This window comes from Netta rufina, assembly GCF_964035555.1.
Source record: "Netta rufina genome assembly, chromosome: 2".
Classification (NCBI taxonomy): domain Eukaryota; kingdom Metazoa; phylum Chordata; class Aves; order Anseriformes; family Anatidae; genus Netta; species Netta rufina.
Window position 1 is genome coordinate 10442421 of NC_140124.1, and position 24574 is coordinate 10466994.

General features: G+C 39.9%; 2 protein-coding genes across 3 annotated transcripts in view; one reads left to right on the forward strand and one right to left on the reverse strand.

Moving 5' to 3' along the window:
- Positions 1–9718, reverse strand: part of ESYT2 (extended synaptotagmin 2) — an 80633-nt gene extending 70915 nt beyond the window's left edge. For both annotated transcript variants that reach the window (XM_084283009.1, XM_084283008.1), the window contains exon 1: positions 9275–9718. In XM_084283009.1, the coding sequence (XP_084139135.1) occupies positions 9275–9628 (354 nt within the window). In that variant the 5' untranslated portion in view covers positions 9629–9718. The remainder of the gene's footprint in view (positions 1–9274) is intronic.
- Positions 9719–16091: 6373 nt separating this feature from the next.
- Positions 16092–24574, forward strand: part of DYNC2I1 (dynein 2 intermediate chain 1) — a 31110-nt gene continuing 22627 nt past the window's right edge. Inside the window, exons 1-6 of the mRNA XM_084306886.1 lie at positions 16092–16213; positions 18399–18452; positions 20773–21208; positions 21773–21825; positions 22460–22783; positions 24142–24206. Coding sequence (XP_084163012.1) covers positions 16199–16213; positions 18399–18452; positions 20773–21208; positions 21773–21825; positions 22460–22783; positions 24142–24206 — 947 coding nt within the window. The 5' untranslated portion in view covers positions 16092–16198. The remainder of the gene's footprint in view (positions 16214–18398; positions 18453–20772; positions 21209–21772; positions 21826–22459; positions 22784–24141; positions 24207–24574) is intronic.

The window sequence follows — 24574 nt, forward strand, 5'->3', positions numbered from 1 at the left end:
TTTCGTATTTCTAGTAACAACTTCCTGAGGCAGAATCCTGGGCTGCTTCGGCTGAAAACCGTTAGCCCTGCTTCAGGTTTCCAAGCGCTGACGAGAGTCCTGTAGTCACATCAGGAGTGTAGCAGACAAAACTTGGTGCAGTGACTCACGCAGGAACGCTCCTCTCTGAAAGGTTATTTATATAACTGGAGTTCCAGCGGAAAATGCTGTGTTTTAGCAATTTGCTGCACAGAGCCTTAATACTAGCTATTTAGCTGACAGGCATCTGAATGACTTCAAAAGTCTCACTGCCTCCCACAGAACCTCTCTCTAAAGATAGCCATCATCTACTTTTGTTGCTGGTACACTTAATAGTTAAGTAAATACTGGTGCTTTATGCAGAAAAGGTTTCTTACTAGTTGTAAGCCGCAGCTGGAGACTGAAAGCTAATTAAACGATAGCTTAAAACAAAAACAATCAGAGAATAACATGTTGGAAAGGACCTCTGGAGCTCATCTGATCCAACCACCCACTAAAAACGGGGCTGGCTTTGAAGTTGGCTCAAAGTATTTAGGGTTTATATGTTTGATAATTAGGTATGTTAACAGGCCTGTTTCAATGTTATCAGAGAAGCTGGATGTGCAGCTCGGCATTATAAACTGGTCAGGTTCACACTGTGCTTGCCATCAAAGGTATCTCGGCAGGGTTACTTGCCACTCCCTGCTAAGAGGGTCTTCTCACGAAAGGCATTGCTTCATTTCACATCAAAACTGACCACAGGCTTTGTAGAATCACAGAATGGCTTGGGTTGGGAGGGACCTTAAAGCCCATCCAGTTCCACCCCCCTGCCATGGGCAGGGACACCTCCCACCAGCCCAGGTTGCTCAAAGGTACATCCAATCTGACAAAACCTGTGATTAGCTGGCCAGGTAAATGCTAATGATGGCACAGGAAGGCAGTGGAAAATGCACCTGGGTGTAGGACAGCTAAAAGTTTGGCAGGAGTGCACTTTTACTTTGTTTGGAAACTGCAGCATCACTTTAACTATTTTCATTGCAGCATCATTCACTTTAACTACTGGTCTCCCTGATTCTCTCTGCAGTAAGCTTATCGAAACACAGAGGAAAGCAGGACTTTGCTTACAAATAAGACTTCACGATGCTGGTTCCTTCCTCATAAGAATGTATATAAATCTTTAATGGGAAGAAGCTTGAAAATTCTCACTTTCTTCTTTTAAGATCACAGGGAGCACATAAATGGAACAGAACTGTCAAGAGGCTGCACCATTTAAACTGCAAAGAAAACAAGAGCTCTGCAAGTCCAACAAAGACTGGTACATGGAGCTTGGTAGAAGCTATGTGGGAATAAAAATTGGGCTGGGCATGGGGATCAAATGACTGCAAAAAGGCTGAGGAGCATCTCCCCTCCTAAAACAACACCCCAATGGGACTCAAGAAGAGACAGGACACAGCTCACCTGAAAACAAGAAAAAGATCAACGCAAAGTATCTTGAGATGAGGCAAACGGAATGGATTTAGCACGACATACATGCTGAACGCAGGCCCTCAAAAACCAGTAAGGGACACAGTGGGCTTTGGGCAACCTGACCTGGTGGAAGGTGTCCCTGCCCATGGCAGGGGGCTGGAACTGGGTGATCTGTAAGGTCCCTTCCAACCCAAACTATTCTGTGATTCTACAATTCCGATTCTTGAACCTCACCTTTGTAATGAAATTTCCTTACAAAGCAAGTTTAATCTGGACTAATTGAAGTCAATGGAGAGGTAATCTGTAAGTGCTACCAGTTACTCCATTAGCTCATGCGGCAAGTTTGAACAGCACCACTATCCAGCCACGACAATGATCCGTTTTGTGATTGGATCATTTTAGTCACAAATTTTACATTAGAAGCATAGTGAAGAAATGACAGAAAATGACATTCATGGAATCAGAACACAGAAAAGTTGGGAAATGCCAGAAAGAAAAAATTAAATTGCATCCTTATTTTCCAAAACAAAAACGTCACGTACATCTTCAGTCACACTGTCATCCTTCCCTGCTTGCCCCAACAGAACTCTACTCCCATCCAGTGAGAAATCAAATCTTCCTCAGAAAAGGTATTAAGACTGCATAAGAAAAGCAACTGCTGTTTTGATCCTCTCATCTTTTGCTGCAAAATGAGAAAAGCATTTAGCGTATGGCACAGGGGACTGAAAAGGGTCCTGGGTGAGTTCAAGCCATCCTGGAAAACCACATACACTGTCAAACACACCACGCTGGCAACCAGCTTCAACCATTGCACAAATGGCCGATGTTAGCAAATTCTTGATTTGACTCTTTCCCATCTAACATCTTCTTTCTTTACTCTAAAGAATACTTTCCTCATTCAACTGATAGAAATCTTAACCAGAAGTACCAAAGTGCCATACAATCCAAAAGTTATACAAATGATAAGATGTTCGACCTAAGTAGTTCAGTTTCATAACCTATTTAACTCAAACAGCTGTTTAAAGCTAAGACACCCCCCTTTTCTTACCAAAATACCCTTTCCCACTGTTCTTACTCACACTTGAGTAACTCGTATTTTATTTTCATTAAGTGCTCACACACACCATCAAAAGACAAGGATTGAAGTTTGGCTGGTGGGGTGACCATTCCAATCTTCCACAGGAAAGAATAGTATCAGATTTAATTTATATTGTCTGAGAATAAGGAAAACAAAGAGAAAGACGAGACTTCATGGGCTGAAAAATGTACGGAACAACTCTCTACCTACATTATCAGTGTCTAATACAAAAATCTCTTGTTTATGTAACGCTTCCAGAAGGACCATACTCTTTATTTATTGATTCCTTTGTGTTTACATGCTGAAACACACCAAATCAGTGACACAGGTCAGTTTATAATCATTAACCATTGCTTTCAGAATCTGATACACTACATAAAGCTCTACCAAAGCATCTTTCAGACACTACAGGGAATATTTAAAAAACAGCATTCTTTTAAAACCTCACTTCAAAACACGTTTTGAAAACAGCTTCCATAAGCCCATACCTCATATTCAGGCATATGGTCAGCAAGAAATTGCTGCAAAGCTCCAAAAAGTTACACTCGAGGCAATTTCAGCAATTAGAAAGCTTTTTCTGTGCTATAATTAACGATGGCTGGATAAATGGGAAATAAACTGCAATATAAAGCAAATTATTTAAGACAAAGATTTTTATCTTACTAAAAACAAAATGCTACCTCTTCTTTCATTTTAAAATACAGGAACGAGACACCAAAGAATTGTTTTGAATGCTTAAAATTTCTACAGCAGGCTGTCATTACTGTAAACTACTATGAAAATGTTTTGATAATAACCTTAATTCATCTTCCTATTTTCCAGCAGGCTCTCACATGCAAAAAGATAAAAATAAAAATATAATTTAGAATGCATATCCAACTACACTCTGTGATGTGCCAACAGTCTCGAGAAGCAGTAAATTCTTCTCTAAAGCCAGAAGCAGCTTGTGGAAGAGGCAGAAAAGGATGACTGTTACTCTAGCCTTCCTTCCTCCCCCCCCTCCACAAAGCTTCAGTCTTTACTGACAAGATCTTTATGACTCCTACCTATTCAAATATGGCTCAACGTGGCCCCACCCCTGTATTCAAAGACTATTCTGGCATGGAAACAACCCTGGCAGACCAAAGTGAAAGTAAAATTTAAACAAAATACAAAGGCACAGAACTTCAGTTACTCAGACAAACAGCACATCACAAAAGTCACTGATAATTGTTGGATAGCATCAGCTTGTTATATTGAAAAAAAAAATCCATTATACACAGACAGTTAGAATGTCTGTTGTACCTAAAAACAGTTCAAAAGCATACTAATATTTTCAGGTCAATATTTTTCTTCTACAGTATTTTGATATGTTGATAAACATCAGCTCATCACATGGTTTTCTACCATAAACACTCTGGAAAAGGATCTTTCTGTATGAATCATACAATGATGCTTACCCCATTACTACATGACAGAAAGCAGTATGAGACAGAAATCAGCACAGCATCATTTTGATACAGTAAATTTGAAAACTTTATTTGAGAAACAGAAGATATTATCAATGTCAAACATAAAAGTGTCCCGTCCCCTCTCCCCCCCCCACTGGTTCTCCATTCCTAGCACCATCGTTCACATGCCTCTTACCTATGGTGTACTCTTAGAAGTCACCCAGGTTACCTTCTGAGGTACAAAAAGTAATACTGAACCAAATTAAACTTCTTTTTTTTAAATAGAAAATCCACAGCCACTAAACCATACAGTACATGTGTGCATACATACACTATCAGGCATCTAGAACAGAAGGCAGTTGTCACAAGCATGCGTCAGGCAGAAGGATGTGGACTTCAGTTGTTCAGTACTCACAAGTTATTACTCCATCCTCACTCACGCTGTTTCATGCTTTCCAGATGCAGGCTGGCAGCCCACAGGATATGGCCATCTGCAGCACTCACCATCGAAACTGATTAGATGCAGCTTAGCATTAAGGAGATAGACATGGAAGTCATTTTTCTATTGAATCTAACTTTCTTAACTAACGTTTGGGGAAAGGATGAGGAGATGTGTAACAATGTCTCATATCCGCCATTTTATGTTTTAGTAAGCTGCATAAAAACTCACCAATAATTCACATAGCTAACAGCATTAACTGAAGTCACAAGTTGAGAGCAAGCTCTTTTTGTTCTATGGAAGTTAAAAAACAAGTTAGCATTGCAGAAGTCCTTTTGCTTATCAGGGTTAATGAGTACATATTCAAGAGCCATCAGTACAGAGTCTTTGGAGCTTCCTGTCTTGAATTATCACTCTAAGATCCAGTTCACAGGTTTGATTTTACAGCACTCAGAAGCTGTCATATCAAATACACGTAAGAGCACCACCACCTCGATCCTCTATACTCCGCAGATGCAACTCCGTACAGGATATGACTCTGCACTTAGACCTGCTTAACTGTTCTTCTTCCACGAACATACTGGGTCCGCCTTCCTAATATCAGTAACTACTAGAATCTTACTGATTCCCCTAACCACATAGCTGCAGTATTTTACAAGAAGCTCATAGAAGGGTTTTAAAAAAAGTATACACATGATTAAACACAAATCATCTCATAGTTACAAATCATAGTTTCCTTTCTCAAACATGTTCCAAAGCCTGCTTTTACCCAGAACAGTCTGTGATCCTTTGAACACTAGGGGTTTGTTCAACATTCAATCCAACACTCAGCTAACAAGTATGCAATTACCACAGAAGCCATACTTTGCTGGACCACTGCAAAAACACTCATCTAATCCTGGGTTGGTAATTCATGGATTACTGGAGCTGTACATCAGCATCTACCAGAAACAGTACCCACAAGTATCTTCCTTACAGGTGTAGCGATGGTACAGCAATTCAAAATACTACCTGAGCACAAGAATTTCATACCACTTCCCAAGAGGAGTAAGTATCAAGTTTATTTACCACTGTATATCAGCTTAGTTGAACAGGTGACTAGTCACACATTTATCTCAGTTTGGGCAGGTTTTTTCCTTTACCTTAAAGTAGATAAGAAAATCAGTAATGCCACCATAAAAATCACCCCAAACTACAGCAGAAGCTCAAGTCTATAATACGCAAAATACTACCACAAATTTGTAATCAATATATTAATATGACACTAATTTTACTACAAAGATGTACACTACTTCAGTTTCTGTATAATATAATACATGGAAAGAGAAACAAAAAAAAAAAATGTCCAAACATGCTTTCAGAATCAACTATCTAAAACCGCTAGGATTTGTTCCTATTTTGGTCTCCTGCTGACTGCTGACAGACTGCACAGATACAGGCCCTGGTACAAGGCCAAATTTACAATTAATCCGGGGGAAAAAAGTCAGCATGGCCTTTTATCTATACTTTGAAGAAAAGAGGAGTAAATTTTACTTATCCAAAACAATGCTGAACAGTAACTGCAAATATATCAGGAAAGTAACATAAAACAACCCCAAATCCCCTAAAATGGCAAAACGAGGTAACTTTTTTGGTTGTTTTGAGAAAGAATGAAGTAAATTGGTTACTCCACTTCTATTTCTAAAACAGTAATGGAATTTCGTCATCTAAAGCAACATGATGCCTTGCCTTTAAAGTTTCAGTCCTGGTTTCCTACCTTCTCTATTCAAAGTAAGGATTCTTAATTGCTGCTTTCCTTATATATGTTTGCATCTTAATTACATTTATTCCAGTATGAAATACATATAGTGTATGAAACGTTGCTAAGACAGGGGAAACACTGACTTTATTTAAAGACCATTTTGATCTCCAGTCATTTTGCATTGTAAATTCTGTTGCCTAATTCAAATGACTTGGAAAAGCGCCCAACTCTCCTCCCTCCTACCCCATATAACCAGTGACAGCTCCCAAACATGCAGCAGAGCTATAACTACATGTTAGCAGGCCTATGAGTACAGATCTTATTACGACAGTGAACAAACTATTTCTTGACCCCATCCACTTGTATTAGTAATACAAAGTGCAAGGAACAGAGAAGAAAAATTGTTTCCCGCAGAGTTTCTGTGTTCTAGCGTGTGATCTTTAAGCATAATATTTTAAATAACGGAGTATTTACATTTCAAATGACTTATATTCATGTTGAATTCATTCCTTTCACAGAACAGAATGTTCTTATCATATAACCATCTGGTTATGGAAAAATTAAATCTTTTTAGGAAACTAATAATTAACATTACTAACTGTAGTGTGATAGCACAATAGTATTACTTGCAAATCATTACTAAGCATAGTCACAGGACAAATCTTAACACATTACTCCTGCAATAACCACTTTCTTAAAAATAAGTAAGTCAGTAAAGTATTACTGAGATAAATGGCTTATGCAGTAATCACTCTTAATGCAGGTTTGAGAAAAAATAAAATAAAAAACTAATAAAAATCACACCTTACATACATTGCTGCTCACCTGAGATTCTTTTCCAATAACAATAGAAAAAAAAAAAAAGAAGCAAGTGTTTGGGATGTTAGGTAATATTAATTGAAAAAACCAGCTCACTACATCTCAATTTCAGTCCCTGAAGAATAGAAAATGCCCTATATTTTAACTTACTTGGGTAGGACAGTGCTGCATTTTAACTCTATTTCCATGATCAGAAACCAGAAGAGCACACGCTAGTTTGGAGCTCATATTAGACAGATAAACTGGAACAACAGTAATGAATCAATAGTAAGAGATATCAGGCTCCATACACTGTCTTACACAAAATGATTGAAATTTGTGATACTCTAGGATAACAAATAGAAAAGAGAAGGAAAAAGAATAGCCATTGTCCGAGACAAGTTACACAGATAGCAAAAAGAATAATTAGAAGCTTAATGACTATGAGAGCAGACAAAAAACACTTTTGATTGGACTTCTGTTTTCCAGGCTGCATTCAATCTGGAAGCTACATTTATTTGGATGCATGATACTTCCAGAATATAGAATACAGTTAGCAGAAGGAAAAGAAACAAGACCTTTAAGATTTAACAATATGATTAAAGGGGGGGGGAAAGAAAAAGGAAAGAGTGATTTACAATACAACTGCCAACTGATGTATCAGACAGTCACACCTTCAGGGAAACACTGCATACTGATCAATTGCTTTCTGACAGCACTATGATATGCAGGTGCTTGCAGCCAGCACTCATTTCTCTCTATGAATTTCTACCCACAGCATACATTCAAGTCAAGAGGCCCCTTTCTAAATTTGTAGGTATTTGGCCAATTCCATGCAAGAATTAATTGCTATTTTATCAAAGGTAACTAATTATGATTTAGAGTTTACACACAGCACTCAGCTGGAGTATCCACTGCCTAGTTACTGGCACATAGTAACTTACACAGCCCTCACAACAAACCCAGGTTCAATTAATTTATTTTAAATGCGTCAAATCAGAACATTTCCATTATATGACTGCATGGTAACAGGAAAAAAAAGAGAACCCATAGAGCTAACGTAAGAGCTATTGGACACTTTATTTAAGACTCGTATCTCAGCTTCAAGCAGTAAAATCACCTCATCTCTTTTTATACACAGTTCCCATGTTTACCACGATCTTGTAAAAAAAGAACTAGGATAAAAGACGCAATAAAACAGAAGTAAGAAGCCTCCCATTTCACACCTATACCCTATATTCACTCTGGATGTCTGAAACTCACATAACTTCCTTGTTAGAGCTGGGATGGGTCACATCAGGTACAATTTGATGACAAGAAGACCGCAACTTACATACTGAACATTGCAAGCCTGCCTGGTGCACAGGCACACAGAGCACCCTGCAGAGACATGCATGGCTATCACCGAGCAGAGAACAGGCAGCAACAAAATCCCATGGAAAGATTCAGCAGAAATCCCCAAGACTTCTGATGTGGAGACTAAGATAGCACCAAGCTCCTCACAGCCGATTACCCCAGCAGAACAGGACACCCGAGGCCTTGATGAGCGCTGCTGGGTGGCTGGCTGTTAGCTGTGTTTAAAGAAATTTAACGCCACAGGTAAAAATTACAAAGAGCTAGTAGCCAGCTGTGAAGCTGAGCTTCAGCTAGCTGTAAATATTTATTAGAAAGCCCCAAACTTTCACAGGAATGTTCCACTTTCGAAGAAAACCTTTTAAAGCCAACCACAGCGATGCTCGAATACGGCCACCTGAGCGCCCTCACCTTAGCCCTCCCCTCACAGCCCTGGAACCAGCCAAGAATCCCACCTCATTTTTCTGTCATTGCCTATTAAGTAACACTTTATTTAAAGCCGTTAAGACGCTGGTTTTGTCAGCCTCTGCTCTCAACTTTTCAAGAAAAAAATAAAACCTTTCTCCCCAGTCACAAGACATCGCAGAGACCTCGCGACGTCCCAAAGGCGGGCATCGCTGCCATCCGAGGGGGGAAAAAAAATACAAAATAATTAAAAAGGCAACCCAAAGCCTGAGGTAAAGTTTATTTCTGCCAGGGAAACCCGGGCCGCGGCGGCGGTCAGGGCACTGCAGGGCGGCCGCCTCAGGCGCTAACGGGCCGGGAGGCGGCGGCGGGGCCAGGCCACCGCGGCGGAGGGACGGTCCCGGGTCCGGGCACCCCAACGCCGGCATCTCCTCGCCTCCTCCCTTCCAGCTACAGGCCTGCAGCGGCCCGGGGAGGAGGAGGAGGCGGCCACCAGCGGGCCCCAGGCCGGCCGCGGGGCTCGGCTGCTCCCTCGGAAGCGCCGAAGGGCGTTGTTGGGCACTCACCCAGGCGGGCAGATCCGCCGAGGAGACGCTGAGCCGCACCGCCTCCTCCTCGTCCTCCAGGAAGGCGAGAGCCCGGCCCAGGCGGGAGGTTTTGCCGCCGCGGTGCCTGCGGATCCAGAAGAGCCCGCACAGGGCGATGAGCACCCAGCTGAAGCTCAGCCCCAGGTAGCCCAGCACGTAGACGGGGAAGATGAGCACGAAGCTCCTGGCGAACTGCGACACCAAACCCGTCACGTCCACGCTCAGCAGCGACGGCGGCGGCGGCTCCGGCACCGAGTCCCCGGCGGCCGCCGTCGCCGCCGCCTTGTCCGCGGACCCCGCTCCGGGGGGCTGCTTCGCCGCGGCCCCGCTCATGCTGCCGCAGCGGCGGTTCCTCCGACTGCTGCCGCTCCTCCCGCTGCTCCTCCTCCTCCTCCTCCTCGCATCCTGCGCCCGGCCCCGCTGGCCGCGCACCGACACCAGCCGCCGCCCGCTTCCGCGTTCGGCCCGGCCCGGCCCCAGCCGCGGGGAGGCGCCGGCCGCCCCTTTCCACTCCTGTGGCGGCCGCCGCCTCTCGCAATCCCGGGCGGCCCCGAGGTTCCCTCTCCACCGCCCCGGGCCTGCCCGAGGAAGAGCCGGGCCGTGAGGGGACTCCCCCGTCGTTTCCCGGCTCCCGCTCGGTGGCGGAGCTCTGTGAGGAGGCAGGCGATGGCGGGCACCTGGGCGCTGCTTCGTGCCTCCCCACAGACACGCCGCGGCTTCTCCCCTCTCTCTGTAGCCACGCGTGTGGTTGAGAGGTTTCCACCTGTTACGCCCTTCTGTGGAAAGCTTCGTATTTTCCTTTGCTTGCTGTTGAGGGATGTTATTAAAAGATGGGCTGATACACGGCTTGGGGGAGCCAGGAGTTGGTCACTCCACGACTGAGTTACAACAGGTGCCACCTGAAGTTTTGCTCGCACATCCTCAGATAAAGCTGCCTCCTTCGTCATCTTGTTAATATATAGGAGTACCTGGGGTGGTACCGACAATCCAGACTCTTGGGATTACACAAGTCCTGCTCTGCAGAACTAATAAATCCTGATTTTCTACAGGTTTGCATCCTGTGTCCCTTTGTAGATATGCTTGCTTCACACACCTTCCTCCTACCATTCCTTTATCTTGTCAATAATATAACTCCACCAGTTTTGGGAGGGGCAGCTGTTGCTTCTCCTTGCTTATCAGTTTGCTGGTACACCCTTGCTGATCAATCGCAGCATTTATGAGGAGTGTTATTTATCTGGATATAAGTGCCCAGTCTTCCACTCAGCGGGGCAGTCAAGGCTCTTTCTCCTTTCTTCGGCCAACTTTCACAAAAGTTGCAGGGCTCTGAGACAGGCAGGGGAGAGCAAATTTAGCCCATAGGCTAAAAAGTTATGAAAAACATAAATGACAAACAGGGAAGCTATGTTAGCTTCACATCCTTAAAAAATGAAAACAATCTCATCTCAATTATCCAGAGAAATGGAAAGTCAGAAAGGAAATGGCACAAAAGATAAAGCTGTTTGGCCAGTATTGTACAGCAAAACTGGAAACAGTCCAGATCTCGGTACCTGATTGTGTTGTTCTTGTATCATCTTTCCAAATTCCCTTCATGCTTGCACTTAAACACAATGGATGACTCGAAGAAAAATAAATGGCTATAGATTCACAGAATCCAGAGTGGGTGAGGTTGGAAGGGACCTCTGAAGTGCTCCCTCACATTGAGCCAGAACCTTCTGTGCTTCAGTTTGTGCCCATTGCCTCCTGTCTTGTTGCTGGGCACAACTGAGAAGAGACCAGCTCCAACCTCTCAACACTCTCTCCTCAGATATTTATATATATCAGTGAGATCTTCCCTCAGTCTTCTCTTTTCCAGGCTAACCAGGCCCAGTTCTCTCAGCCTGTCCTTGTACGACAGGTGCTCCAATCCTCTGATCTTTGAAGCCCTCCTCTGGACTTGCTCCGGTAGTTCTATGTCCCTCTGGTACTGGGGAGCCCAGAACTGGACACAAGACTCCAGGTGTGGCACCACCAGGGCTGAGTAGAGGGGGAGGATCACCTCCCTTGACCTGCTGGCAACACTCCTCCCAAATGATTAGGAAACTGCAGGGCAGCATAATACTCTATAAAAGCTTGTTTTTTTTTTTTTGTTTTGTTTTTTTTTTTTTTTTTTTTTTAAACTGGGGATATCGAGTGTGACTGTGACCCATTTGGATCCCAATAATATCAAACTACTGTAAATGTGGCTGTGGGTTGTTTGTCTGTGTGGTTTTGTGTTGTCTGTTTGTTTGCATTTACTCTATTCCTAAATACTTGTTTTGCTTATATAAACTTTCTTGTGAATTCTTCAGTCCTAAGGTTGAGTAACACGTAGTACAAGTGGTCATATTCTTTGATGGCTCCTTCAATTACTGCAAATACTGTCATGATTTTCTCATTTTTTCAATCCCTTCATTATAGATCTTGGACTACATTGCTCCATTTTACTTCCCTATTTAGCTTCACGGTATCAGAATCAGGATATTACTGTACCACAAACCAAAATTAAAATTCAAAATATGAGAAAAAAAAGTGATTGAATTAACATGATGTTATGCCAACTAACACTTCACCATATGCAACATTTTATTCTGCTGTCCTTTATGTCTCGGTGTGCGTTCTGCAAATGAGCTGGATATAGAACTGGTAGAGTACCCGGACAGTCAATATATCATAGAAGCACAGTAGAAAAAAAAAATGAATCTTGTAGTAGCATTTGGTATGACGAACACATAATTGTAGGCCTGACAACCTAGCATTGATCCTGGCCAGACTGATGAATTAGTCAATACAGAAATCTGATTAATTAGAATTAAAGGTGAGTGATACAGCGCCAATCAAATAGGAAAACAAAAGCGAGATCTTGTGATATTGATTTGAAAGCATTTATCTGTAACATCAAGAGAAAGTTCTGATAAAGAGGTTACAGCTGACTTCTTAGAACTTCTGCAGATAACCAACTTGGCCTCACGCAGTATTTTGGTGAAGAAACTGGGTGGTATGAAATTAGCATACCATTATTATAATAGAGACAAAAGAGTCTTGTTAAGATATAAACGCTGCTGCTTGAGGGTTAAGTTAAAGTCACTTTCTTAGAGTACTTGATACAATGTTCCTGATAAACAGAAGTTATTTGTTTACGCTTTCATTTATTTATTTATTTATTTATATTTTTGTTGGTGTTGGCAAATTGCTGAATAATTTGCTCCAGAAACTTCAGTTTGTTAAGCTAATTCACATATTTCCTGATCCTGCTGTTTTTTTGATACTTACAATAGCTGTCTTCTTGAACATGTCAAGAACACTTGAAATACTTATACCACAGAGATCACTCTGGCTTTTTCTTAAGTATCCTATAGTGAATTATATCAGCTACAGAGCTGATTATGTTTATTTATCTCAGATAATATTTATTCTTTTCATATCCTGCTTTGTAGGCCCGTTGCCTCCTTGGAATTTTAATTAATACTTTTTGATTACAATATTCCTTTACACACATTCTTAGTCATTTTTGTTTGTTCCCCCTTTTTGTAGGATTCCTTCTTTATTTGGTTAAAACTCAATAGCTCCCATTGGAGTAAAACCTGGGATTACAGTAGTTTGCTGTGATGCCTTTTATCCAGTAAGTACCAATACTGTATTTGAAAATAGCTTCCTAGAAAGATCTTGTTTATAAATCTTTTTTTTTTTTTTTTTTTTTTTGGGGGGGGGGGGAGGGGTAGGAATGAGAAAAATTGGCAAATTTTAGTTCATATGGTGAAAAAGAAAAATCTAGGTTTCCCCCAACTTCTTTGAATTTCACACAACAAAATATGTTTTGGAAGCAATTTTAATTGTTGCTTCCAGATTAACAACTATTCTTCCTGAAGACCAGTATTTGATACTTACTTGATTTGACCTTATTTTAGTCAACAGCTTTGTTTCAGTATGCAGCTTTTCTCTACAGATTTTTAACTACCGAATAGAAATCTTTAACTATGAATAGAAATATGAGAATGGTTACACAGATAGGAGTTTTAGCTTTAAAAAAAAAAAAAAAAAAAGGAATTATTAATGTAAAACATATTTTTATTTAAGTGTACTTCTGGGTTTGATTTTGTCCTGCTGTCTCAACCTGCTTCAGATCATCTAGCATATAGCATGAATATTTTCTACCTGCTTCAAATTATCTAATGTGTAGCAGAGAAAGAGTTAGAAGACTCTACCATCAGTATATAGAGCTTCTGTTGTTTGGAACAAACCCATGTATCTCTGATATAACCCAATCTGCCTTCATTTTCACTGAATGCATAAATTCTACTAATGATAAGATGCTCAAATATTTATTGTTAGACGTATTTTCCACTATATGTTCTTAAGTTTTCACCTTAATCATCATTTGTTTTTTTTGTTTGTGGTTGTTGTTGTTGTTTTCCCCCTAACAGGACTCTTACAAATTATGGCTCAAAACTCAAGGCACATAGGTCACTTCAGAGATCCACGTTTTTGCTGTTTCTGTTTATGAGTCTGGAGGAATGACTACCAAAACGATTTTGAACACTTTGTGAGAGATCATTTATGCACCTATACTGATGATAGTATTTGAGTTTTCTTCTTATCTTCAGCAGAAATTGGTGAATCTCAGAATTCACCATAAATTTAGAATTCAACAGAAAAGGGGGGGGGGGGGGAAGGGGGGAAGCTACAAAGTCTAGATCCTGGTAAGTCTCTTCCTTCATACAAAACATTTATTTATTTATTTATTTATTTATTTATTTATTTATTTATTTTTAAGTAAAGGAATGATCATTTTTAAACACGGTGTGGGGTTGACATGTTTTCCCCATGGGAGTACATATTTCTCGTATTTTTTTTGTTGTAATTCTGTGGTATGTAAGTCCATACACAGATGGAGAAAAAAGCGATATTGCATCATAGGATTAGAGGAACATCCAAAGACAAATAATAGCACATTATTATGAAGTGTAAAATGCTGTTATTATGTATTCCTGTTTTTCAGATAGTGCAGGTGAAGAACAAGCCACAAAATACAAAAGCATGTACTATCTACAATCTTATTAAAATTCTCAGGGCTACCAAAGGCCTAGCTTACAACACCTTTTTCTTTCCAAGAGAAGGTAGGGCATCCTTTTATGCTATATAGTGATAGAACAGATGCATGTCTTTTTTTTTTTTTCTTTTTTTGCATGTGTTCACATGACTCTAATACCCATTTTTAGAAAAACAGTAGAACTGACATATTTTTCTTTTTTTTTTTTTCCTCACTAGATTGGTGATAAACTATCATTTATTTTGATAAATGATGGAAAAACAAAGACATGCACAAATTTTAGCTCTGTTGTTCCACAGGTGTTCCTCCAACTTGCGTTCTCATGCAGCAGTTAAGCTTGTTTGATCACTGGCTTTAAGCTTTGAAAAATTCTGTACAGTCCCTCTAGTGGTGCCTTCCCACATCTGTGATTTTTGTCGTAGAGCTACTTGACTAGTATACTCTGCTAGGGGGAATAAAAAGCTACTGGCAGCCAAAACTGTTATTTTGTTGTTTGTTTGTTTGTTTTGGTATCTAACTCATACGCACCCTCTAAAGAAGTAGATGGTACATCCAGAATTTGAAAAAAAAAAAAAAAAAAAAAAAGATATTTTGTTCTGTCCAGTCTTTGGTATTGCTGTCACATTTACTAGTTTTAGTAATATGTGCTTGCTGTATTGTTATTAAAAATAAGTTGAATTAGAGTACTTGTAGGTAGCTTTTGTCCTTCAGCTTCTGTATGGAGGACATCACATGTGCAGAATATCCTTTACTCAGCAGATGCATAGTTCCATGCACTTGTAACACTTCACCACCTTGGCTAAAAAGCTTTTGGAATTAATCCAGGATGATTTGTACACACATTTCTGCTTTTTCAGGGAAGAAGATATAAAAAATGCTTATGGATTATTATTGCTCTGCCAGACAGCTAAATTATTCATATGAATGTTTATAAATAGTTTAGTATTCATAGACGCTTAGTGCAATATAGCTCTTAAAAGCCATAATGTCTTTTCTGTTTAAATATCATCATTTTTATCCTAATTGCTTCATTTGCTTTAGTGATACATGATAAAGGAAAATACTTCATATTCCAGTCAGAGAGATAACTTTACAGCTTTTTTAATTTGTTATGAAGCAAGAAAACATGGATAGGAGAAATCTGCATACAAGGATGTACTGCATTGTATATACTTGCCAAGTGACTATTTAAGGCCAAGAACTCAGGGTTAAATTTTATCTCTGAAGTCTAATGACAACTCCTGTTGAACTTCACGATTGTTTCCCACATGCCAAAATGCCTTTTCTTTTTCCCCTCGATAAGCAGCTTTCTACAAATGTTAATAGCAAATACTTCAGTAAACTCACTCCCCCCTTTCATGTAGTTACAACTTTATTTTTTTGTCCCACTAAAAAGAAAACAAACAAACTTCAAGCGCCCAGGGGAGTTTTTAGTCAGCCCCTTAAATCGCGCAGCACGCTGACAGGGTACAAATATTCGCCGTGCAAGCAGCGCCCGCCTTCCCCGCAGGCCGTCCTTTGCTCCCTGCTGCAGAAACCAGCTCTGATGCTATTTATACGATTATTATCATTTTACATTTGCAGCTCTTTACGCGTGCTGCTGCGGCGCCGCCGTTTCTCCTCACGCCGAGACTGAGGGGCGAACCGACCGCCATTTTACACCGCCCTCCCCTTCCCTTCCCTTCACGCCGTGCGGCCGCAGCACCGCCCGCTCCGGGGCGGGCTCCCCGCTCCCTCCCCGCCCGGCCCACCGCCGCCGGTCGCTAGGCGAGCCCGGACGCCCTCCCGCCGCCGTTTCGTGCCCTCCCGGTGGCGGTGGGACGCGGCTCCCCCTTGCCATGGAGGGCGATAAGGTGAGCGGCCGGCCAGCGGGGCTGCGGGTGCGGCGTGAGGGGACTGCCTCGCCCCCGTGCCCCTCAGGAGGGCCCGCAGCCTGAGGGGAGGAGGCGGGGGTGGCAGCCGGGATCCTCCGCTGCTGGTCGAGGCCGTTCCTCGTCCGGCTTGGCCCTGGGGGTGAAGGGGTGCAGCCAGCTGGCGGCCTCAGCTGCTGCTGCCCTGGGGCTCAAGTCTCCCGGTTTTGTCACCGCAACGATGAAACTGTCACCTACGTGGCGTGAGGAAGCCGTTATTCCTTGCATCCCCTGAGGAATAAGGGTTATTCCATTAGGGGAATAACTCTTCTCGTTGGGGTGGCTGCATCAGGCACAGACCTCCCTGCTGAAGGGATCTGGTTGTTGATGAAAACACCCGAAGCTGTTCCTGATTCAGATCTTGGATAGCTGCTACTTCTGTAACTGATGAGGTTTGGTGCTTTAGGGACCCACGTAACATTTGCATGGTGCTGCTGTGTTGTGAAAAGTTCATAGAGCTCCAAAACAAAGGGAAAAACAAACAAACAACTTCTACAATGTATCAGTGTGCAATTATGTTACATCTTCACTTGGAAAAGCAAGGGTATCACATAACTTTTTTGGAAAAATCATGAGCATTTTTGCAAAATTGAAATATATATATATAAATCGTGGTATAATTTTTAGAAAAAGTAATTTAGAAAATCACTTTTGTTGTTACTATTATTTTCAGTGTAGATTTTACAGTTAATTATTTAGTGAGCATACAGAACAAAGCACCATGAAAAAAAGCATGGCAAGGTTTGTGGCACTTCATTACATTGAAGTCTAAAGGCTTGAAGCACTCAAGGCTTTCATTTTGACACCGTTTCACTACCCGTGGTGCATCACAAACCTCTTTATTGAAAAGAGATGGGTTAGTGAATTGTGGTGGAATGCTAAACTTTGATCTAGGTTTTTTTTCAGGTGTGCTGGCATGTTTTTAAGACTGTCAAAGATCCAGAGGCATTTGTACAGCCACACTGTTTGAGAAAGCCTCCTTCTGTTGTTTCTGTTCTGTCAAATCAAGGCTCTCACTCATGCTGTTTACCAATTTGAGAGCTCTCAGATAGTTATCTCATATTGGAAATGAAAGAAAGAAGTATTTATATGTGAAGAATGAAGTACTTTTCTCTGGCTTTAAGACTGCAGAAATATATCATACTGCTTTTGTTTCTTTTTCTTTAGAATCATGGAATCATACATTCTTAACAACGATAAGAATAACATTTTAAACAGAATGTAAGAGTAAGTTCTGAAAAACTCCAGTTTTTCCAGGTTATGAGTGAAGAGCCCCCTCTTGATGTCTTAAAGAGGTTCTCTGAGGTAGTGAGGATGCTTAGTTTGCTGACTTCATAAGGCTTGATCTTTAGTTTAGGGGACAGGTGTTTAAATGCAAATTGTTTCATAGAACTTCTTGAGTTCAGGAAATTGTGGCACTAATGAGCTCTCTGTGTTCTCAGGTGCATGAATTGAGTTAAACCTCAGTGTGGCTTAAATAACTAATCTTATTTTGGATTTAAATGAGTGTATGGGGACTTTTAAATTAGTAGCCAGGTGAGCAATTTAGATAAATCCTTTTAAAGTTTGTCCTAAACATTTATTTCTATACGTACAGCAATTCCTCTGACACTTTTGTACTTACTGATGGAGGGACAGTGCTCTCAAAGGTATTACATTTCTTCAAACTTTAAAAAGGGTCCCTCTATTTGTTAGTCTTCTGCAAAAGCAAAGAATGAAGTGGGAAATCATCATATATAAAAAGCATCATAGTCTGGTGGTGGTAGTGAGATGAAAATTGTTGACCTCAGAAAACTGGCAGATGTACCTTTTTGGGCACTGGAAAATCAAGTCTAAATGTTGGCTACATTTTTTTTTGGTCTGTTTTAAAAATAAATCTCAAGCTGCCTTATTTAATATCTACCGACTATGCTCTTTTTAGGCTATTAGCATCATTAACATTCTTACTTTGTTTTCTGATATGTACCTTAAAAAAATAACAATCATGCATTATATGTTTGGGATTTTATATAGGGTACTGTACTACTTGCCATATATAGCTTGATCCTTTCCTTTGAAAAAATATTCTTTGTTAAATGATTTTTCACTGCAAATTGATTACTGCCTTTTGCTGTCTTTTCTGTTCTAGAGAAGAACCAAAGAAGATACTTGGAAATCAGAAGAACTTAAGAAACATCTTAGGGTAATTTTATTTTATTTTTATTATTTTTGATGCTAAGTTACCTTACAGAAATCACAGAATCATTAAGGCTGGAAAAGACCTCCAAGATCATCTGGTCCAACCATCACCCTACTACCAATGTCACCCACTAAACCATGTCCCTAAGCACCATGCCCAACCTTTCCTTGATCACCCCCAGGGACTGTGATGCCACCACCTCCCTGGCCAACCCATTTTAATGCCTATCTACTCTTTCTGAGAAGAAATGTCTCCTAATTTCCAACCTAAATCTCCCTTGGCACAACTGTCATTTATTGACAATCTAAACAGAGAAGATTAGCAAACATGAAGACTTGTTCCACTAGACACTATGCCTTGTCCATCCTCTTTAATATCTTTATTGATGATTTGGATGAGGGAATTGAGTGTATCCTCAGTAAGTTTGCAGATGACTCCAAGTTGGGGATAAGTGTCAATCTGCTGGAGGGTAGAGAGGCCCTGCAGAGGGACCTGGACAGGTTGGGTCAGTGGGCAGAGGCCAATGGGCTGAGGTTCAACATGGCTAAGGGCCGGGTCCTGCACTTTGGCCACAACAACACCTTGCAGTGCTACAGGCTTGGGGCAGAGTGGCTGGAAATCTGTGCAGAGGGAAAGGATCTGGGGGTGCTGACTGATGCTCGCATGAACATGAGCTGGCAGGGTGCCCAGGTGGCCAAGAATGGCATCCTGGCTTGTGTCAGATATAATGTGGCCAGCAGGACCAGGGAGTTGATTTTCTCCCTATACTGTGCTCTGGTGAGGCCGCACCTCGAGTGCTGTGTTCAGCTTTGGGCCCCTCACTACAAGAGGCCATCGAGGCCCTCGAGAAGGGCTACGAAGCTGGTGAAGGGCCTGGAGCACAAGTCCTGTGAGGAGCAGCTGAGGGAACTGGGATTGTTTAGGTTGGGGAAGAGGAGGCTCAGGGGAGACCTCATTGTTCTCTACAACTACCTGAAAGGAAGCTGTGGGGAGCTGGGGGTTGGCCTCTTCTCACAGGTAACTGGTGATAGGACTAGAGGGAATGACCTCAAGTTGTGCCAAGGGAGGTTCAGGTTGGAAATGAGGAGACATTTCTTCGCAGAAAGAGTGGCCAAATAAAACAGTGGTATCTGACTTGCCCACTGCCCAAATCTAATCTGTACTTACTCAGTTTCCTACACGCATATTATATATTGTAATTGCTGTCATTATCTATTATGTTTGTCATGTGTTTTTAAACTGGTTAATCACTTTCTCCAAAGACATTTGGCCAAATACGCATTCAGTCACCAGTTAGTAACACCATTCATATTCATTCTGTGCTGCATTTTTTAAGAGGTGTTTTACAATACATATATTTCTTTCTGTCTTGTGCAGATCCTCATTAATTCTTTGATAAAAGATACCCTACTTGTTCATCTTGTCCACCTAGCTTTCTGCCAATTACATTTCAAAGCTCCCCATTGCTTCAATGCCAGTGCTACAGTATAAGTACTTTGTACTTTTTAGATACTCAGTAACATTTCTTCTACTTCCAGATAGGGTAAAGCAAACAAATTTGAGACAAAATGGTTTGGTTCCAACAGAAGTAGTGTGGTTGGGCTTTCATTTCTGTGAAACAGATGGATAAAGTTTAATTCAGTGTACTCATTGACTGCAATCAAAGAAAGTTCTGTTTGTTCTGCATTAAATAAATAGCTGAAATCGTGGATGTAGTGAAACTAGTGGGAGTTTTGGTACTTGATTCAAGAAGGTTCAAATATGATCTGTTATAATGTTAAAAATAAAAATAAAGATAGGAATAGTAGCATCATCATGGGATCTAGGCCAAAAATTTTCTTTCACAACTTTTATATGCTGTATTTTGCCTTCTCTTCAAGTAAAAGCAAATCTTCTATTCTAAAGGCAGTTATGGGATGCCCAGTTATCTATCATTGCTCTTTATTTCTGTTACGTATTTTACAAGATGGCATAGTTTCTGTCTACATGAGCTACCAGCTTTAAGATAGTAATTTTTTGACCTAACTCTAAGCGGGATGCACAGTTCTACACTATTTGTTTTACCAAATTATTTCCACAGACATTGAAAATGCAGCTTATGAATCTCACTTACTAGTTCTCTTTACAATGAATTACAGACATGGTGTTTTACAATTTTACATACAAAGTAAGCCTAGAGATATATCAGCATTTTAATACAGGTAAGGAAATTAAATTCAGTTAGCAACCCAGAAATTGATTTTTTTTTTCACGTGTATATATTATATCTAAATAGATTGCTAAATTAATTGATATATTATTATTATTGTTATTTGTACTCCAGGCATCACAACTGGAGGGTCAAAATGAAGACAAAAAGCACAGAGAAAAGAAACTGCAGAAAGAGAAGGCTGTTGATGACACAGGCTCTCATAAAGATGAACGCAAAGACAGAGGGAAGAGCAAGGAAAGAACAAGAGAGAGAGAGAGATTTAAATCTGTTGAAAGAGACAAAGATAAAATGAGAGAGAGAGAAAGGGGAAAAGAACATCACAGAGAACGTGACAGAGAGAGACACCGAGATAAGCTTCGAGAGCCAAGTTTGGATAAGGAAAGATACAGTGTACCGAAAGATAAAGACAGGGAGAGTGATAGAGAACGTGATAAAAAGCATAAAATACATGAGATAAAGCAAACAGACCTGCAAAATAATCTGAAACCATCTGAAGGAAGAGAGAAAGAACATTATAGAAAAAGGGAAAAAAGCAGACATCGTTTGGGTATGTTGCTTTGTGTTGCTCTTTTACTTTGAAATATTTGATATTTAGGTAGAAGTACTGTGCAGCTGTACAGAGAGGATGAACACAGGCACGTTGGAGTAACTACTGAAATATAAATCTTTACAGAATCCTGTCATAACTTAGTTTTATTTTGGTGCTTTTTTGAATTTTGATGTTGGTTTCTTTTCCTCTGAAGAGATAGTGAATTTCACTGCTATTGTTGGTCAGTTGACTTGAAGAGAATAAGTACCTTCCTGCCCAGGCATTATCTACTGAGTGATCAGTTTGAATCCCAAAGTTGCAGGGTTATTGCTGAAGTTAGTAGCATGTGTCATTTCTCTTACCATTACAAAAGACAATTTAAAACAGACGGGTTCACCAGGAAGGAAACAGGAATAACCAGTTTTGGAGAGAGAATTTCAAATGAACAATCTGTTATTATAGAAAGCTATTATGTTTTAGAAATCAATATCCCTGAAATGCTCTTTTCTAGTCTGGAGCTAATTACGTACAGAGTTTGAATATAATAAAGTCTGCTCATTAATTTTTACATATATTTTTCAGAAGAGGAGAAAATAAGAGATGAAGAGCGAGAAAGAAGACATACAGGAAAGAAGGTAAAGAAAGAGAAAGGAATGAAGTGTTTTGTAATGAAATAAGATAAAATTGCAAAATAATGAAGAAATCAGACCCCAGTCTAGAAATTCAAGATTGCCATATATAGTAAGGTTCTCACAAGTGTACAAAATACATAACAAAATATATCTGAACCATTCTGATTTAAGGAAATATTTACTACCTTTTTTTTAAAAAAAATAATAATAATAATAAAAAAAAAGTAAAATGAAATTTGGGTAGCAAACAGCTTTATTTTTGTACAGCTTCATCAAATTTTTCCTTCTGTTATATATATTACAAGGATATTGGTAAGTATGCATCCCATTTTATGATAGATCACCTAGTAAATAAAGAATTAAATTAGTGTGTAAAGATTACGTAATCCAAAGACTTTTCTGTAGCCGACTAAGCAGTGTTTCTGAAGAACTATTCAGAATCTCAAGTGATGTGATAAGTTGTTAGTTGCTTCGCTATTATATTTGATAAAAAATTTGGCTGGAAGATCCGCGCTGTCAGAAAGAGATTTGGTATTTAACAAATCTGTCTATTTTTGACCATTAAAATGATGGATTTGTAAAATAAAACAGTCTTGTAGAACTTTCTAACTCTTTAATGTTATTTTTCTCATTGCAGGATAACAATACCAAAAAGGGCATTGACAAATTTTTAGCAATTGGAGTTGAAGAAGGTGAACGGGGACACAAGTTGCAGAAAGATCAAGAGCTGGATAAAGAAGAAAAGAGGAGATACAGGGAAAAACAAGGACATTCTTTTAGGTCAGGAAAAGAGAGGCTTTCAAAAGAGAGAAGTCATAAACCTTATGACAAGGAAGAGGAAGAAAAGCACAAGTCAAAAGGATCTAAAGAAGGATCTTCCCATGGAGACAGACGATATCCAACAGAAGCTAATAAAAGAGTAAAAAGTGGAGAAAATGAAAGAAAGAAGCATGACCTTAGGGTTAGTTTTTTAACGCTAAAATACATTAACTTATCACTCTAATTGCTGATATATTGTTATTTATGAAAATACTAGGATCATATGTCAACATTTTCTGAAATCTGAGGCTAAGGTTGTAGGTGAACATACTACATATGCATTTAAGTGTCCTAAACCAGAGCTGATTCCACCCGTGAAATCTAAATGGGAAACTTGTGTATGTTAGAAGTTTATTTTTTCATAAAATTCTTGATTGCTATGACTTTGAAAATTTTCATTAACACTGTGAAGTAGAGATTAGGCTAAAGGTCCGTTAAAATGTAGTGACTGCCTGAAAAAAATAAGGATTTTTTTAAAGGCTATTTTATGCTTCTTATAAAGGGAACACGTACGTCTAACTCACAATTAGGCACATGAGTATAGAGCCCTTTATATTTGTTTGTTGTCTTGACTTCTGAAGCCATTAAATATATTTTATATATAAATACAGAGCATTACAATGTATCATAGAGATTTAATCAGAAACTTGGAAATGTTACTGTTTTCTGTAAGTTCTCATTGTACTAGAATGAGAGAAGAAATCTGTAGCAATTTTTAACTCTTAAAAATCTGAGATGAGTTTTATAGCACAAAGAACCATTCAGGTGGTCTAGGGTAGTTTCTTCTGCTTGTTAAAGAGTATGTACCTGTTTCTCAAAGAAAAGGTCAGAAATGTATGTTCTAGTGAAAATACTAGGCATTTTCAATGTAGGGACCCACCACAAGTAGTTCCTGTAACTGACTTTCTTCAGCAGAATTCAAAAGTCTATCCGCAGCTTGCTTGGGGATTGACTTCCTTGGAAATTGACTTCCTTGGAAATTTACTCAAGTAACTGTTACAATAATAGTCACCTTTGCTGATTCTTCTCTTTCAAAGTTCCTTTCTCTGTTAAAAGCAACTTTATTTTGAATCACCTAGTTAGTACATTTCCAAACATAGACATCATAACATCATAACATCATAACATCAAGTTTAAGAGGCAAGTCATATGCTGCGAATTAAAAGTGCATGAGACTGATCTTTGTCCCTGGGTCCAACAGATGTGAATTTTTGCAGTCTCTACTGTTGAAATACCATTCTTTGAAGGAGTCTGGCCACATTCAGATGCCTATAGAGGATAGCCCCTAGTCCCTACCAGTTTTTCAGCCACATCTGGGGATTGTTTAGGAAAATGCTTAGGAAATTTGGCCTGTGGCAAAACTGGACCAATAACTGGGCTAACAATTCACGTGTGGACAAGCACTTTACAGTGGGCCCAGAGCATTCTTTAGCCATTGTTACTAATACAGTGACATGAAGATATCCTATAAAAATTATGAATGTGTGACTTCTTTTACAGAACAGTGACTACAAAAAAGAGGAGGAGAATCAACAAAAAGAAAAAATGAGCCATCAGCATGTAAGGTAAATTCAGAGATTTAAAATAAATGTGTATTGTATGGCATCTACTAAGATACAGTCACAACCGAAACATTAAGCATGAACTCATAATATCTCATACTAACCTCATAATGTCTAGGGCTTTTCCTCCAAGATGATTTATTTAAAAATGTGTATATTTTTATTCCATTTAATTTTTTTTCTACACCAGGGTAGTATTAGATATTTTGCAGTTCTTGCAAACTACAGGTATGTTTATATAGGCACTTAGTTTGGGAGATAGAAATGCAGTGCTCTACCACGTGAAATTCATTATGCAGTCATGCGGACAAATGTATGGTTCATGACAAGCTGTGTAGGACCCTCTTCAACTGTTTATTTCAATTTGAATA